The sequence below is a fragment of the Pogona vitticeps genome, chromosome 6 (assembly GCF_051106095.1).
Source record: "Pogona vitticeps strain Pit_001003342236 chromosome 6, PviZW2.1, whole genome shotgun sequence".
NCBI lineage: Eukaryota > Metazoa > Chordata > Lepidosauria > Squamata > Agamidae > Pogona > Pogona vitticeps.
In genome coordinates, this window is record NC_135788.1 from 21,896,029 (window position 1) to 21,914,635 (window position 18,607).

The following is an 18,607-nucleotide window of genomic DNA, read 5'->3' on the forward strand; positions in this document are numbered from 1 at the left end:
TTTCCCCCAGGGCGCTATTGTGGAACCACCATGCCTCATCCTGTTACTTCATTTGGCAATGCCTTGGCCATCAACTTTATCTCTAATAATGCCACTACTGCCAAGGGGTTCCGTGGTATCTTTACTGCATCAACATCTGGTAAGCCTAAACTTGAATGCTTCTAGGAAAGTGCCAAACAACTCTTGAAAGATATAATAATCTTAAGGCTTTATTCACATTCCTTGTAATTAAAAAAAAACCCTCCTCAATAATTAGACTTTCTCTTTAAGGGCTCAAGTCAGTACTCAGGAAGGAACAAAGCAGGAAGTGAGGTTTCAGTTGCTTTCTATGTGTTGTTTGGAGGCAGCTCCGAGAACAGATTTCAGTCATTTGCACAGCACCTAAAGACCAAATGTTCCCACAATTGCAATCTTCATTGCAATTTGGTTTGTATGTCTCTGAGATGCTATGAAACCATAGCTTCACTCATAGGCTGAGCACATAGAAAATCTTGTTTCCTGCAAAATTATGGACTAAATCAGTGATTGCACATTGGGCCTTATATTTCCAGTGCTGGAAAGACTAGAGACTTGATTTTTTTTAAAGCGAGGGGAGAGAGAAAGATGAGAGTCTAGGCCACTAATGGGCTAAATGACTTGTTTATGGCAACCCTAACATACCCATGTTAGTTTATGGGGATATCACCATTATATCACTCAAGAGACACATATGCGTTGGTCTGTATAAGCATGTCAGGAAACCACTGCCCACAACGTTGCACTTCTCTTTCCTTACCGCATTGGTTCCCATTTTGCTTGCACAGTAGATGTGGGCTCAGGCAGGTGCTGTGCAGCTGGCGCTCTATAGATGCAAGGCAGGAGTGCAAACTCCTCATTTGACACTGTACATGATTTCAAGATATTCCATGTGCCCTGTACTTCTGGATTAATGCACAACTGCCAAACTAGAGATATGGGAAGCTTCCACATGGTCATGCTCTGAGTCAGCTCCACAACTTGTAAGACTAGAGGAACTGAGCCACTTATTTTCTGTAAACTTGGATTTCCTGTTTTGACTCATTAATCTGATATATTTGCCAAGAAGCTCTACACACACACACACACACACACACAGAGAGAGAGAGATTGAAGGGGGGATCTCATTCTTTCCTAGCTTTCAAAATGCCCAGTCTGCAAAAGGTATTTTATCCCATTAGATGTCTTCCTGTAGCTCATTTCTCTCTCTCCTCATTACAGCCTGTGGAGGGACCTTCCATATGGAGAGTGGAGCCTTCAATAGCCCTCACTTTCCTGATCCTTACCCACTGAATGTCGAATGTGTCTGGAATATTCAGAGCTCCCCTGGCAACCGGCTCCAGCTGTCTTTCACGTAAATCGAATTTCCAAGGGGTTATTGTTCAGTCTTTTAATGGAGCTGCAGGAAGGAAACAGTGTGTTTAGTTTTTTAAAAAAATGTAATTACCAGCATGCAGAAGCATAGCAGTGCCCACAACAACTTGGAAGGAGAACATAGTAATAGCAGTAAAGAGCTTGCCATCCGTTTTGTCTACTTTGTATTAACAAATACACAACATGGTAGACTTTCAAACAATTGCATTCCAGCCTGTAAATGCTACCCCTTCTGATCTATCACAAACAGGGAGAGATCATTTGTTGCTACAACTATTCTTTCCATGGTGGCTTTCTTATTAAAATAAACATTTTGGCTTCCTTGTTGAGATATTTGGAGGATCTGCACATAGATATTCCATTAGGCTAATAAAGCAACCATCCTACTGCATAGTTATGATTGTCTTAAACTGAACTAGTATTCTAAACAGATCAGACCGTGCATAATGCAGGCTTTTGTATTATTATTATTTTGAGTGGAAAGGCAAGACACCATGTGGACAGACCAATAAGTATTGAGTGTTTAGAAAGAACAGGAAGGTGTTACTGTTCTTTTGAAGTTGTTTTGTAGTCTGAATCATACATTACCAAAATGATGTGGCTATTAGCTTCCTTATAGTCAAGTTGCATAGTGTTCAGTAACTGGATCAGATAGCCCCTGGGGCCTCTTTCAGTTCTCCAGTTCTAGGAATATCAGTAAAATGGATGAATGTAGTCTGGAATAAATTATGTAAGAATGCAAGATGGCAGTGCTGTGCTGGTGGAACCACAGATTCAATAAGGGTTCTGCTTACAAAACCAGAGTACTGTATATGGATTCTCTTCCCACACCACTCTTATGTTCCGTATGAATTAGGCTTGTGTGAAAGCTTCATTTCATTTAAAATGAACAAGGTCTGGCCCTTGCACTGTTTCTGAATGGAGGTTTCACCGAGTTCTGCATTGTTTTATGCATAAGAGATGTAAAAGCATACAGAAATTTTATCAGCTTCTTAGACAATTTAGTTTCCAAAATGGAAACCGTTATGCATCTTTTTAGTTGTGGTGCATATTATATTTCACTAAATTTAGTGGTGGGAAAAGACAAAATTTTGCGAAACACTGAAAATCTTTGTACAGTATATGTGTCTCATAAGAAAGACCCATTGGATTCAGTGGATCTTATTGCAAGGTAATTGTGAATACAATTGATGCAACCAGATAGTAATTTAATCATATTATTAAATAGGTATTAGAGATGGGGGTATTCATATTTGTATATGAATACGAATATCCCCACACAGCTGAAGTTAATGAGGGTCCAGCCCCTGTGAGTGGACCATCCACTCATGCGTCCGCCATCATCGGTGGCCCCGCTCATCCTTCCAATCGTTCCCAAGTGCTGTTCCCTTCCCAGTCAGCTAGTCATTCCTGGCAGAGGGAGGGAGGATGAGTCTCCCTGCAAGGCTGCTGAGTGGCTAGCCAAGCGGCACTCCAGAGTGATTGGAAGGAAGAGAGGGACTGCCACCAGATGCATGAGTTGATGGTCTGGCCCCAGGTGGCAGACCCTTGTTAACCAGCTGCGCTGGGATATTTGTATATGAATACCCCCATCTCTAATAGGTATACCTGCATCACTTAGTTTAATCTACACAGACTAATGTTCTGACTTTTATTGGCTGGAATCCTGTTGTGTATTTCCGCCACTATAGTCCTATCAGCAAGGCCTACACTAGCAAATTGCTGTGACTTAAGAAGTACCATAGGCATTTCCTATTGCACACTGAGTTACACTCCTGCTATACATTAGAAAATGGCAAGGCTAGCTTCTTAACTTGTGACAATTCAGCACTGGAAGTGATGTCAGTTGCATTATGCTCAGGGAAGGGGTATTAGCTAATAGAGTCCAGTCATTAAGAGAATGCATGTTAATGAGGCCAGCATTGCATCAGAAAGAAGGGAGGGAAGAAAAAGAAAGAAGGCAGGCAGAAGCAAAAGAAGAAAATGGAAGGAGTGTTTTCCCGAGTTTTGTATCTGGAGAGAAAATCAAGACAGTGGGAGGTCTTTAAACTGTCTGTTACAATATACTTCATCTGTTATTAGTTTAGTATCCATTAATTTAGCAAAGGCTATTCATCTTCTGAATACTGAGCCTGCAAAAATGTGCTTCTCACATGTTCCAGTGGGATTGCTCTAAATTAGAAAAAAATGCATCCAGATTGGAGTTGAGTTCTCGTTCAGAGTACCTTGAAGACATATGGATTCACTCAAACTGGAAGGAAATCTGAGAGGAGAGATATTTTGTACATTCATGCTAGAGAACTGTTTCTGGTTTGTGGTTTTAGAAAAGCTAGTGAGTCATGATTGTGTATAGAAAAAAAAACCCTCTAAATCCCAGCATACACAATTAAAACAGAGCTAGTGATTCCATAGGACTTTGCTACGTACCTCCCATTGATTCATTGGATCTGCTCTACCTAGAGCTAACGATTGGCTTTAACTCTATAATACTATTTTATTATAGGAAAACAGACATTCTTTTACCATCTGGATTTGTTCCTGATGCAAATAAATGTGTGTGCCAATTCATTTAAGGATAAATGTGTCCACTAAGTATTGGCTGATAAAACTTTAGGGCTCCAGTTTTCAACCCTCCTAAGTGTCTTCCTCATACCCAGATTTAAGTACCAGTTCCAAAAACAAAAACAGCTAGAACAAAATATACGTCAGAAGTTAAAAATGGTACAGAACATTTTATTCTGGAAAATTTGCTTTAAAAATATCGAATAGGTTGAGGTGATTTGTAGGGATGTACCTTTCTTTCTTTCTTTCTTTCTTTCTTTCTTTCTTTCTTTCTTTCTTTCTTTCTTTCTTTCTTTCTTTCTTTCTTTCTTTCTTTCTTTCTTTCTTTCTTTCTTTCTTTCTTTCTTTCTTTCTTTCTTTCTTTTCCCCCTTTCTTCTTTTAAATTCCAACTCTGAGAATTCTCAAAGAATTCTCCTGATAGAACACTGGGACTCACACATATAGGTATCTTTAGACATCTACATTATGCTCAACTGGACAGTACCTATCTCCAGAGCTGCTTGGCTGTCTCAGGCCTATGTTTTGTAGACAAAAAGGAAGGTGCTACAGTGCATCCCAGGAGTTATAGTTTGCTGACCTTTAGGCTCTATGGAGGTCACCTCCCAAAGAACTACAACACCCAAGAAACCCTGCCATAGCTTCCTTTATTTGTACATTACCAACAGGAAAAACTGTCTTGAGACACCCCTGGTGCAGGGGAACGAAATGTAGATATCTTTAGATATTGGTCTGTGCACTGGAATTCCCAACACTCTGCTTTCAGTTTCTAATGTCACTTCATCTCATTTGAATCTGGCCATTCTGTTTTGATCCAGACCTGATATAAATCAGTCTGAATCAAGCCAATTGAGTTAGCAATTAAGGCTTGGGCCAAAGATATGCTCAGACCTATTAGTAAAACCTGTCACCATGTACTAGTTCTCCATTCTCTCAAGTTAAAAGTATGGCAGTAAAGCATCCACTAACATGAAATTCAGGTAAGCCCAACACCTCAGACTCCTCATTTTGTAAATTCTCTGGCATTCTGACCTTAATTGACACTGTGAGAAAGGAACTTAATGCACAAGACAATCCCTTCCTTTCTGCCCCAAAGGAACTACTGTCAGGTCTGATGTCTCTCATTTGGGATTATTTTACACTTAAGAGTTTGATCCCATTTTCCTAGAATTTAAATAAGCTGACAAAATGTTTAAAAAGACAGACATGTTCTGCTTATATACCACTCCATAGTGGTATATGGTTTAAAGCTGTCTCTGAGTGGTTTAAAATTGAATTATGCAGGTTACACATTGTCCCACAGCACACTCGGTATTCAGTTTACCGAACACAGAAGGATGGAAGGTTGAGGCAACCTCAAGCCAGCAACCTGACCCCGGGATCAACCTCCAATCATGAGCAGAGTCTTAACTGCAGTGCAGCAGTTTAACCAAAGCATTGCGAGTCTTACAAAACACTCCCATTCTCCAGCAAATGAAACTCTGTAGAACCTAATATCCTAAACTATAAAACAGGGATGTGGATGATATTTGAAAAAAATGGTTTTTCTCTGCAACTTACCAAATTGTACCATGTTGAGCTCTTTCATTGTGACTTTGCCCTGTACCAAGATTTCTCAGTTCCTCTCAAAAAAATGAGACTATGGCCTGTCTTTTCCTCTCCCTGCCCTTGTACAGGAAACTGCCAAATTCTGCACAGCTCAGTACCCTTTCTGGGGAACCTTGCATAAGAAATATACCGTATTGCCTAGCGCTTGTACCAGTTCTATGCAGACTGGTATTTCTTCCAAGGAAACAATGAGAAAACATCTAAGAAATCTTGCAAGCTCCTTCTGCTTCATTGGCTTCCACTAAAAGTGTTTGTTAGCAACACACACACAAAAAGCACCATTCCCTTCCCTTCCCAATGAGAAGCAGATGTTGTGCTCTGCTATTCTGCAGGGTTTTCTTGAGCGGATGAGTGCTGTAGACAGAAAACTGCATGGGTGGCAACAGGGGCCCTAATAGAGTGGCAGATGCCAATTCGCCCCCATGGGTTGGAGGCAGGAGTGGCTCATGGATGGTGCAGGGAGCCTCCTCCAAAATATTTTTGGAAAATGAACTGCCTTACACTTCAGACACAAGCTGTCTTTAACTGGAGGGATCTCTTGTGACATAGGAAGCTGTAAAAAAAATTATTTGCACATGGTGAGCAGAAGACACGGAAAGAGAAGGATGCAGAAGTAGAAAATCATCGTCAGCCAGATCCAGTTTACAATATTATAGTGAGCTATGAGTATCATCAGAAAGTTTCATGTCCCCTATATAATGCTGGAAAAAGGACTTTTTAAAAACAGAATATTGTTTGAAGGTCTTTTAATATTAATGCTTGCTTTACAAACCCTTGTATGGGTGAAATAAGAAATCACCGTTTGATCTAGTATGTCAGTTTTTTGTCTTTTATTTTAAACATATGGACAATTATGTTAATTAATGCACCCATATTGCCTATTGAAAACAGAGAATTTCAGACAGAAGCAAGTGAAAATTGTACCAAGGACTACGTAGAAATCAGAGAGGGCAGCCTCGACGGTCAGCTGGTGCAACGATACTGTGGACACACCTTGCCAAGGAATTACACTTCTATCACCGGACACATTCTGTGGATTAAATTTGTCTCAGATGGTTCAGGCCGTGGAGGAGGCTTCCGGGCTACCTTTTCTCACTGTAAGGAAATAATGAATTATTTATTTATCTATTTATAACTCTTGTTTATAAGTCGTTCTTTCCTTCAAAGAGATCCAGAATGGGGCACGACACAAGTCAATACATACATAGCACACACAATAAAATACTTCACATGAAGTAAAAAAAAAATTACAAATAATGTGGACATTTTAATCTTATATACATTGCTATCTAATGAACACTTGCTACATAAGTGGTGGAATAGCAGCTCCTAACATACAAAAGACTGCCAAAGCTATTCTGCCTTACATCCCCTCCTGAATCCCAGCACGGATGTTGTAATTTGCAAAGGCCCAGGAAGAGAATTCCAGAGCTTGGAGGCAGCAACAAAGGAAAGTGTCTGTCAAATACATTGAAGCCAGACTGCTTTAACAGTTGTCTCCTTTAGAAAGGCAGTTCCAAATGACCTTAGTTGGTACAGGGGCTCATATGGGAAGAGGTGGTCTAGTACATAGGCAAGTTCCATGTGGGGGGGCACACCTGTGCTCATGTGGTGGGTGTGTCACGCTCGTGCAGGGGGCATGTTGTGCTCGCGGGGGTTTGTTGCACTCACACACATGTGCGTGAGTGTGACACGCCCCCACAGGTGCGACACACCCACTGCGTGAGCGTGACACACCCACCACATGAGCATGGGTGTGCCCCTCCATGGAGCTCACTTCCCCCAGCCAGTCCGTGGCCCCAAAAAGGTTGGGGACTGCTGATTTAAAAAAAAAACAACAGAATGTGTTCTCTTCCCCCCCTCTTTTTTTGTTCATGTCGGAATGGGCACCATACAAAGCAATGCTGCGAGGCATGACCTTGCCTGCAAGATCTTCAGAAAATTTCTCCAATTTAGAGCACTTCCCAAATTCCACTTAATGTATGGAACTGCTCCATAACACAAGTTATGTGGGGGACTTAGGAATAAATGTTAAAATGCAATATAATATAAAATATAATATATATTGAATAGTCATTTTGTAATTAATCATAAGTTTCCTCATTGTTCAGTGTTTGGCAATAATATTGTGGGAGACAGTGGACAAATAGCTTCTCCACTCTGGCCAAGAAGGTACCCTCACCGTTCAAACTACCACTGGACAGTAACAGTTAATGCAACACAAGTTATCCATGGTGAACTCTCACAGATTGATATTGAAGGTCTGTATAACTGCCACTTTGACAAGCTGAAGGTAGGTTTAAAGTTGTATAACATTCCTCATTCTTATGAACTTTGGTGCAGATTGATAAGTCATGGAACAAAGTCAGTGGTTTGGCAGAACTAACAGATATTCTACTGTCTCTGTAGGAATATAGTGTTCTGCCATGATGTTAGTCAAAATCCTGTTGCGCAGCTCCACTTGAGAAGTGGGAATGATGTAAGCAGCAGCAGAACATTGCCACTGATTAAATATTTTCTTTTTTAGTTTGGGATGCACAAAGTTCTCACAACAAGACAAAATTGCATGAACAGCAAAGTAGAAAAAGGAAGCCTTTAGTCGGTGACAATCTGCTGCTGTTGGTGCTGACATCATTCCTGTTGTGCAGGTGGAACCCGCCCAACAGGATTTCAACCAAAATTCTTCTTAAGGCAAAAGAGAAATGGATAATAAGAATGGTTATACAAATAAGACCTCACAGGATTGCTGCCAGGTCAGAATGGGAGCAGTTCAGGTGTACTATGTTGAATTCCTTGGTATGAAGGTGATATAGAAATATAAAAAGTAAATAAGCACTTTATTGACATATATTTATTCTAAATTTTCCACTTTTTTTGTAATTTAATTGGGGGGGTGTTTGTGCATGCTTATCCAATCATAGACTTTCTTCATCCACATACAACTAAACTATGCCCTTTGGTTTCCAATTCATTGAACATAATTATCACATTATATGGACTTCTATTACTTGAAAAATATGAAGCCAGTTACTGGAAGCATAGGGTCACCCACCTTATAGAATTTTGATTGTCTTCTTCAGTTTGATTTTGCATTGCCTAGTAAAATGGAATCCCATCTTTCACCTATAGACACATTAGGGTGAGTCATCATAAATGACTCACTGTCACTTGGAATGTTGAAACATTTTAAAGCTATTTTGCTGTTTCCTCCCACCAAACAAAAAATGTTATTTCTCTTGTGGCATTTTGTCCACTAAGATACTCTTTTATGTGGAAAAAAATGTTGTGAATGTGTGTTGTTTTTGGCATGCACAGAATGTGAATTAAATGAAAATTTGAGACACTATATTGAGATATTATTTTTAAAAATTAAATTGAATATGTCAGAAACCAGGACTCTGAGATTTTGAGAGTTTTATTGTTCCAGAAGAAAGTAAACTGATTAGAAACTTTATGAAGTTTATAAAGTGTGTGAGTTGGTTGGTTGGTTGGTCGGTCGGTCGGTCGGTCGGTCGGTCGGTCGGTCGGTCGGTCGGTCGGTCGGCCGGCCGGCCGGCCCAAATCCTCTTGCTTACTGATGCTGGAATAATACACTGAGTTGCATGACTCAATATGCAATTGTTAATGTCTATGGTGTTTTCTTAACTTGAGACTACTGTATTTGCCTCCCAAAGCCAATGCCATGTCCGTATCTATGCAAGAGGATTTTGGCCCTTAGGTTGCTGAAGTTCCCCCCTCTTCCCATTACAGGTGTATGATGGACCCAACACACACTCTCGTCTCATTGCAACTTACTGTGGCACAGCCCCTTCTTCTTTTACCTCTTCTGGAAGCTCTGTGACTCTTCAGTTCATCTCTGATTTTTCTGTAAATGGAAGGGGTTTCCTTTTGGATTGGTATGCAATGGATGCTCCTACAGACATCACTCACAGCATTCCAGTAGGTATGTCTCCTGTTCATATAGTTAATCTGTTTCACCCACTAACTGACAGTGAATAATTAAAATTGTTGGCACAGGTTTTCTTGTTCTGTCAACTGTACATATATAATCCAGTGATAAAGAATTTTAGAAACTACACTGCAAAACGAGTTTCAAGCATGGATATTGCCATGGTAACAAACGCACCAAAATGGTGATGTTGGTTTTTTCCTTTTGGCCAAGCTACAAGCAATAACATGGCTCAGGAGAAGGTGGTAGGAGAACAAATCTAACTCTTTTCCCAGCTAACCCAGGCTATGATCTTACCCAGGAGTGTTGCAAACCCTTGCAATCTTTTCTACATGTACCGTTTATTTGAGCCTATCCATCTATTGCAGAATATAACTCTCTCTTCAATCTGGGATCATGACTGGTCCAACTTGTAGCCATGACTGGTCTGATGCTTTTTGCTGTCTGAAGCAAAAGACAGCATGGCATCCTTTCTTTATTACAGAGTTTGACTCAAGTGCCAGTTGATGATGTGGCATCTTCAAGCACACCAGAGGCAGCAAGGTAGTTTAGGAAGCTCCGGGAAGGTGGTATGATATGGTTTGGTTTGCTATTGGGCTAGCCGTTCTGTCCCAGAATTATTGTGAAGTTAAAGTGGAGAGACAAAGAGCCACATATGCCCCTTTAAGTGCACTAATGGAAAGCCAAGGTATAAAAGTAACTTAGGAGAAAAGAAATGAATATCTCCTTTATAAATTATTTTCTCTTTTTTTTCCCAGGTGCCTGTGGAGGTTTCTCAACCACCAGCGATGCACCTTTATTCCTCTTTTCACCGAGCTGGCCCTCAAACTACAAAAATTTTGAAGATTGTACATGGGTCATCAGATCACTGGACTCAACCGTGGAATTCAACATCCTGGCCCTGGACATTGAGTCTCACAGCTCATGCAATTATGATAAACTGGTCTTCAGAGATGGTGAGCAACATTTGCGCCTTCTATAGTGTGAGGTGCCAATGGAAAGCCCGATTATATGAAACCATTGTGATTGCTGTCAATTTTTTTAAATGCTGTTCTTCTGCTTGTCCACTTCTTGCATCTGCTTATTCTTGCTTGGCTTGTCCTACATACCCTGCACTAAGCTCTCAGTGAAATGGGGCTCATCCACTTAGTGAAATGGCTCCCACACATTGATGCCATCAGATGAAGCTACCATCCCACAGAAGCAGTTTCCAGTGGCTACCATGTTCTTCTTGTAATGTATTAATCAGCCTACAAATAACTCTACTTTGGGCAAATATAATGTGTGCTTTATCATCTGAACTATTCCTTGGAGTCTTACTGCATGGGATGTTTTGAAATGTATTGTACTTTCCTAACACCAGTCCGCATGACTGAGCAGTTTGGCATAAACGTCCTGCAGGATCTGACTACCAAAGTGACTAAAGGATGAACTGAGTGAGAACTTTGAACTGTTGCTTCTCAAAACCAAGACTCCTTTTTACAAATTACCAGGAAGGAAACCTAAACTTTAGGTCCATGTCAGTGCATTCCTATCCCATTTCTTTTCCTAGGGGACAACAGTCTTGCACCAGTTCTGTCCACTATATGTGGCCGTGAAATACCTGGACCAATCAGATCGACTGGAGATGCCATGTTTGTTCGATTCACGTCAGACTCAAGTGTCACGGGTGCTGGTTTTAATGCCTCTTACCACAAAAGTAAGCTGCCTTTTTTAAAAAAATGGATCTTTAAGCTTCTTTGCAGATTTCGGAGGGGTGGAACAAGGAAGACGGTGCTTAGAGATATATGTTATTTTAATATCATTGCCTGCCTAGTTGGCAGAAATCCTTTCAACATGTACTATGAATCTCATGGTGCATAATATTTGAAACACAAGCATAAATGCAATGCATTTTCAAGAGCTCAACCAACCTGCAAAACTGCTAGCAGGATAGTTGAGACTGATGGGAGGAAGTTTACCCTACTTGCTTAGAACTGTGCAGTAGCAAAGCATTTATCCTACAGTCAATTTTGCAAGTGGCCTTTTGCAATGCTATTTAAAAAAAACACTTGAAAATGCTTTGCATGTAATGTGTAATGATATGCAGTTTTACTTGTATGCAACAGTTTTCATGTGGTTAAAAATGTTGTAAGACCCTAAATATGCAAAACAAAAACCTCTAGGCAAACCATACCCTCTTGTGTACAATAAAATATGCTGTGAATGACATATTCAATCTGAAGGTATCTCTATGCTGAAGAGAGAGGATAGTTGTACAGGAGGCATTTGACATAAAAAAATCTATTTCCAAAAAAAGAGTAGCCCTGCCATTGGACCAAAAAAAAAAAAAAAAAAAGAGCAGAGTCAGGTTGGTTCCTCTTCTCCTGTTTGTCATGTGACCACCTGAAAATAGCTTGCATCAGATTGTACCACAGGCAGTCCAAAATATGAGCCATTTCTCCCTCTGATTCCACCCTCAGTCAAGAATCAGGTTAGAGAACTTTGAATAGATCGAAGTATACATCCTGCTTAGATAGAAATTTGAGGGTCAACTGAAGTCCCTTTTGGGCAAGATTACTCACCTAAGCTCTGCCCCCTTTGTGAATAGCCTTACATGGGCAATCCTCTGGCCTACAGAATGCCATTCTGTTGTCCTGTCATCTGAGTAGGTCCTGGAAACCATATTCCTCTGGGATAAAGCAGTGTGGGATTTACTGAGATTTGCATCCAGATTTCCCTTCAAAAAACCATTTCTCCTCTCTTTAAGTGATCATTAAAATATTTAAGAAATCCAGTTGTCTGCTGGAACTTCTCATCTAAAGCTTCTGCTAACTGAAAGCTTCTGACCAGGAGGCTCTCATCTGACATCCGTTTCAGATGGGAAGAGCCATATTCTACATGCCATCCTCTGTACAAAATGATACTAAAAATAAACCATGTTTTCAGGAGGAATGAAAAGATACAGAAAGTCACAGGAAAAGTCTCTTTATTAAGTGAGACAGTAGGAACATAATATGGATGATGGAAAAAAAATACTGATAACACCAGTGCAGAAGCTAGTATATTAAGGAGAACAAAGGTTCTGTCTGGAGGACCATCAAATCCTAGTTTAGAATTATGATACAATAGTTTGAAGCTCAACATTGACAGAATTATAGAATCAGATGAGATATTGCTTAAGAAGTAGAAGAGCTTTTCTTAATAGTGTTTTATCTTTTTTTCCCCTTTAGGTTGTGGTGGTTACCTGCATGTAGACAGAGGGCTGATAACTTCACCCAACTATCCACAGACTTATCCTCCTAACTTGAATTGTTCTTGGCACATTCTGGTTACTGCTGGTTCTGTCATAGGCATCCATTTTGAACAGCCATTCCAAGTGCTGAACGAAGATGCTTCCTGCAGCCATGGAGATTATGTTGAGGTGGGGCAAATGTGATTAAGTCATTGCTGGACAAACTGTTCCCAAAGGATTTAAAGCAGAATACTCCTTAGTAGCCATTTCTGTTCATTGGTCAGAAAGGCTCTATGATCTCATGGATGAGAAATGTTTCATGAGTTATTACTTTCTGAATCTAATGTGTGATGAATTGCATAATGTACACACACACATTATAGGATGTGTTACAAAATATATAATCTTTGGTCTGAAAAGCTAGTTAAAACTTGGTTCATTCCCAGAGCTACTGAGTGACAATTTGGAAAGTAATTCTAACTCAGTCCCCATCTGTGTAGAGGTCATAGTCTGCTCTCGCAGATTTATTGTGAAACTAATGTAAATGTGTAAAATGTCAAACATGTGGAACTGATATATAAATGATTTATTATATGCTTTCTAGACCTCTGTTCTTGAATTTTAAATGGTTCTCCTTCACAGTCCTTGCCGCTTACTTTTCAGCTTAGAAATGGACCTGACCCCTCTGCTCCACCATTGGGAACCAGTAGCAGGAATGGGCGTTTCTGTGGCAATAATCCATTTTCTACCATGTACACTACAGATAACCAGCTCTTTGTCCACTTCAGTTCTGACAGTAGTAATGGAGGGAAAGGTTTCAGGCTGAAGTATGAGGCAAAGGGTCTTGGTGAGTATTCGCACTAAATACGAGCCACAGTTCTGGGTACCTACAAGGAACATTAGTGCTGAGTCAAGATCCCAGTTAACCAAGAACATAAAATGATTTGAAAAGACATTCTGAATTGGATCAGATCTCCACTTAGACCATTATCCTGCTTTTCCGTATCAGCCAATCAGATGTCTTAATGACGCTTGCAAGCAGGACATGAAACCAGTATGTCTCACCTATTGTAGTGTCTCAGCTACTGCTTGGTCAGGTTTAAGAAATGTTTGACTATGTCAGTGACTTGGGTATGAGCAAGGGTTATCTCACCTCATCACTTCAGATGCCCCACTTAGAATATTTGTCTTATTTATTATTTATTTGGCTTGTTTATAGGCTGCCTTTCTCCCGATGGGACCCAAGGTGGCTCACAGTATTTAAAAAATAGAATAAAAAACACAATAAGATCTGTATTTAAAAACTAAGATCTATATTTAGAAACTATAGATCACCAAATTCATTCAAAATTCATTGATTCATTGATATAAATCAATGAATTTTTAATGATTTTTGATTCATTGATTTATTTGGCTTTAAAATACCCCCAAGGTACCTAGAGATACTAGAATTGCAGAGAAATGTCCTCTGACTCTCATCTACAAGCCCTCCAAGTTTGGTGAAGATTGGGTTTCCACAGGCCAGCTGCTAAAGGGCACTTTACTGGGAGGGGCCTCCTCGTGGGTATATAATTTGGAAAAACGAAAACCCAAACTTCATCAAAGTTGCAGGGCTTGTAGAGGAGAGTCAGGGGAAGCTTCTCTGTGTATATGGAGTCTCTAGGTGCTTGAGGGCATTTTATAGGGTTTTAAAGTAAAAAAAATGAATTGACAAATCAATTCATTGATTCGTCAGAGAAATCATAAATTTGTAATTCATTATTTGTTGACCTTGATGAATCACAAATCCAAACAAATCACAATTTTTCTGATTCGTGCCCATCTCTATAAAAAACTGATTAAACTATAAAACTGATTAAAATACAATTGAATAATTAAAAACAGATAAAATGTTAAATTAGTTTTGAAAAGGCATTCAGAGATTATATCATGGTTGTTAAACATCCTACAACTGTCATTCTGTGCCATGCCAGTTATGATTGCTAACCAGATATAGTCTGTGGTGTGAGTGAAGGCATCATAACCTGAAGGAATGGGATGAGATAACTCCCACTCAGACCTCAGGCCATTAACAGAAGTTGTTAGACATATCCTCCATGAATGATCTGATCATTTAATAAGGCCATCTGAGTTAGTAGTAACATCATGGTGGTAAATTCTGCAACTTTATTATATATTACTGGATAAAGTAATTTGTTTGTAAACCCTTATAGCAACAGAAGATTTTGCATTGTCAAGTGCAGAGAAGTTAATTTTTTGATTATAGATATCCCAACCTGCCAAGCAAGTGACATTGAGATCTGGGATTCTGGGAGTTGAAGTTTTCGAAATTCTGTTCCCATGCACAGATTAAATTTTTGTCTTAAGTGTCCTGAGAGTTCAACTTGGCAATGACGTGTTGGCTCCATGGACCCTCACTTGTGGTGCTCCCCAGGGGTTGTTGATATCCCCAGTGCTGTTTAACATGTATTTGAAGCTGCTGGGGGAGGCCATCAGGAGATATGGAATAAGGTGTCATCAGTATGCTGATGACATCCAACTCTATCTCTCTTTTACCATCTCTCTAGTGGATGCCATCCAGATGCTCAAATGTTGGCTGGCTTCCGATACCGGAAACATCAGCAGGTCTAGAATGCAGTGACCAGACTGATGCTTGGTGCAAACAGAAGTAGAACTGTGCTACTGATCCTGCCCCAAGAAATGGCCTCTTAACCTGCTCAAACATAGGCTACTTCTCTGCGAGTGTCTATACCTACCTCTGGGAGAAGGGCCAGTGGAATGCCCAGTGCTAGGAATGGGACCATCAGCAATGTTCCTTGCTCATCTTATGGTACCCCATTCACATGGATAGTGCATAGTAGGAATATGGGGTTTGCAAGAGAAAGAGGAACAAATAAAGCAAATAGGCTATATACAGTTACATGTCAAGCTCTCATGAGACGACAACAACAAAAACAGGATTAAGTCGCATTCCTTTCTTATGAAAGAAAACAGTTTTCTAAATGGTCCATTTTGGCTTTTTAAAATGTAAAGCATTGTCCGTCAATGAACATTCAGTCAAATGGAATCACATGAGAATGGAGCTGCTTTCACTGGTCCACCTCTACCATTGTTGGAGGAGGATGGTCTGGAAAAGGAAAGAATAGATACAAGTCCTTTGCATGCATTATCTTTCTTATGGCTACAGACATAATGGCTGCAAGGGAGACATGGGTAATGGTGATATGACAAAGAGGACAGACCTGCAGAGTCCAACCCCATTCCTCTCCTCATACAATTCTAATTCCATGAGAACCAAACATGAAAACAAGACTATTGTTATAAGCATTATTATTCTGTTTAACATGCTTATATTGCCTTTCTGTTTTTAGCTTGTGGAGGAAATGTCTACATCACTCCAGGCAATCCTTCTGGGTATATCTCTTCACCCAGTTATCCTGGCAATTATCCACCACATGCTGATTGTATCTGGATGATAAACGCACCATATGGGGAGGTAGTGGAGCTGAAATTTGAAGATCAATTCAATATCCATCCTTCACCTAAGTAATTAAGCATTGCTAACATTAGATTTTTTTTTCATATTTGCTCAATCTATTTAACAAAATGTCCAGCTTGTATGCCTCTCTTGCTTTATCCTAAAGACCAAATATGTCTAGAGGACATATTTGGTCTTTAGTTTAAGATAAAGCAAGACACTAAATAATAGTATAGATGGTGCCACTGTTTGTGATGGGGAGTTATTTATTTCTACAAGTTTAACATGGTAACTTTGGGGAACAGAAACACCTATTCCAATTGCCACATGTTTTGCTCAGCAAAACTGAACTGTGGAGATTGAAGGCCTGGATGAAGGGACATAGTTGAGCCAGGGATAGCAAGAGGAAGAAAACAGGAGTAACAAGGACATAAGAGTAACAAGGATAACAGATGTCCAAATCAGGGTCTCTTGTTTGCGGCCTTAAAAATACTAGAAAAGTAGAAGTCCTTAGTTGAGCTTAGTTCAGCTCAACTAAGGAGTCAACTAGTAAACAAAGGGGGCAAACCCCATATTTGCTTTAGCCATCTTACATTCCTCTTTAAGAGTTTCAAGACTTGTCCCAATGAAAATGAGAGCATTACTGTAGTTGTTTCAGATGCATGTTTCTTTGGTATAAGTGTTTGTAGCTAGAGATGGGGACGAAGCCCAAAAATGGCACTTTGTCTTGGTTTGTGAGTCGTCGAACTTGACGACCCATGGATCACGAATTGCCTCCCAGTGACCCGATGAACAATGAATCAATTTGTCATTTGTTGGGTCATTCCACCACCACCCCCCTTTTCCTCCTCTTGCTATGCCCTGTGTGGCATAGCAAGAGGGAGGAAATGAGGGATCGAAGTGATCCCGCAGCTGGGGCTATGGGATTGCGTTGATCCCTTTCCCCCTCCTCTTGCTAAGCCCCATGGGGCGTAGCAAGAGGAGGGAAAGCAGGGATCAAAGCAATCCTGCTTGCCGCTGGGGGATCCCTTTGATCTCTTCCCTCCTCTTCCTATGCCACATGGGCATAGGAAGAGGAGGAAAGGGGAACCAAGCCAGCCCCCGAGGTGGAATTCCCTTAGGGCAGATTTTATCAAGCTTCCCAAAAGGAAGATCCCCTCTCTGCTTATGCCCCCGAGGAACCACTGATCTGTTGGGGCACAAGCAGATAGGGAATGAAGGGATGAATTTGTTGCTTCATATTCGTTGGGGTCTCTGGACCTCAAGAATGCAAAACAACAGGTATCTGATGAATCAGGGATATTTAATGAATATCCTGATTCATTTTTATATTTGTTCCACATCTATTTGTAGCTAATTTAATCTAATATGCCATTTCTGCAGTGCTCTTCAGTAACATGAAAAATCTGTGTTTCTTTCCTCAATTATCAAACACCATCTAAATCCCCATGTCCAACATACTGTCATATTGAAAATAAAATGTGAAGAACCTTTCAAAAGAGAGAAACTGTTTTTTAAACTCACCGTGGTGATGAGGGGAAATTATATGACCAAAAACCAATTCTTGCTAAATGTATATGACTGGAAACCACCTTTGACATGCAATTGTTTTGATGGTTCCATATATTTAACTGTAGGTCTGATCACCTTTCTTAATAGCAGTTCAAATTAAAAGGTTTCAAAGGTATTTCAGTGAACTATTTGCATCAATAATTGGCACTTACATGATTCTGAACAAAGCACTTTGAATTCATAATTTGCTAACCCAGTGCTCAAAGCTGCTTTTTTCATGCTTCAGATGAGAGAACAGAGACTATGAAATGCAGTGTTTTAATCTATTTATAGATTTGTTTATTTTGATTTCATGTGCTCCTACATATTGTAATCTCTCTGTCTCAGTTTCTGTCTCTCCTGTCCACTCAGATTTGAGAAGCCGAACGCTGTTAGTAGTATGTTTCAGATATAGCCCGTAATGCTGCAAAGCATTTTCTGACTCCTGTTTAAATATATGCCTCTGTCACCTTCTTTCAGCTGCACATTAAATTATATTGAATTACGAGATGGTGCTGGCTCTAATGCACCAGTAATCAACAGACTGTGTGGGAATTTTTTGCCAAGCATTCAAAGATCAACAGGTTCCACCCTATATATGAGATTTCGGTCAGACAGTACAGACACAGGGGTTGGATTCAATGCCAAGTATTCAAAAGGTAATATGAACATTTAGCATGCATCTAGATGAGACTTTTATCATGCACCTTTATGCTTCACTCATGGGCGTTTCCTAAATGTCCAGTCTTCAGCTTTCAACACTATTTTGGTATTCCTCACCCCTGCTAATAAAGAAAAGATGCTTTTTGAAATGATAGCAGTAAGCACACTCTGGCTGGATACACAACTGAAGCTACA

The 18,607-nt window shown here is 40.0% G+C and overlaps 1 protein-coding gene across 2 annotated transcripts in view; it reads left to right on the plus strand.

Annotated features, from left to right (window-relative positions):
- Positions 1–18,607, plus strand: part of CUBN (cubilin) — a 153,057-nt gene that overhangs the window by 97,630 nt on the left and 36,820 nt on the right. For both annotated transcript variants that reach the window (XR_013537787.1, XM_020806644.3), the window contains exons 35-45: positions 11–139; positions 1,237–1,369; positions 6,449–6,654; positions 7,669–7,850; positions 9,308–9,500; positions 10,265–10,462; positions 11,059–11,205; positions 12,719–12,909; positions 13,384–13,567; positions 16,092–16,266; positions 18,230–18,408. Coding sequence is in view for 1 of the 2 variants with exons in the window: in XM_020806644.3 (XP_020662303.3) it covers positions 11–139; positions 1,237–1,369; positions 6,449–6,654; positions 7,669–7,850; positions 9,308–9,500; positions 10,265–10,462; positions 11,059–11,205; positions 12,719–12,909; positions 13,384–13,567; positions 16,092–16,266; positions 18,230–18,408 (1,917 nt within the window). In the remaining variant the exon portion in view is untranslated. The remainder of the gene's footprint in view (positions 1–10; positions 140–1,236; positions 1,370–6,448; positions 6,655–7,668; positions 7,851–9,307; positions 9,501–10,264; positions 10,463–11,058; positions 11,206–12,718; positions 12,910–13,383; positions 13,568–16,091; positions 16,267–18,229; positions 18,409–18,607) is intronic.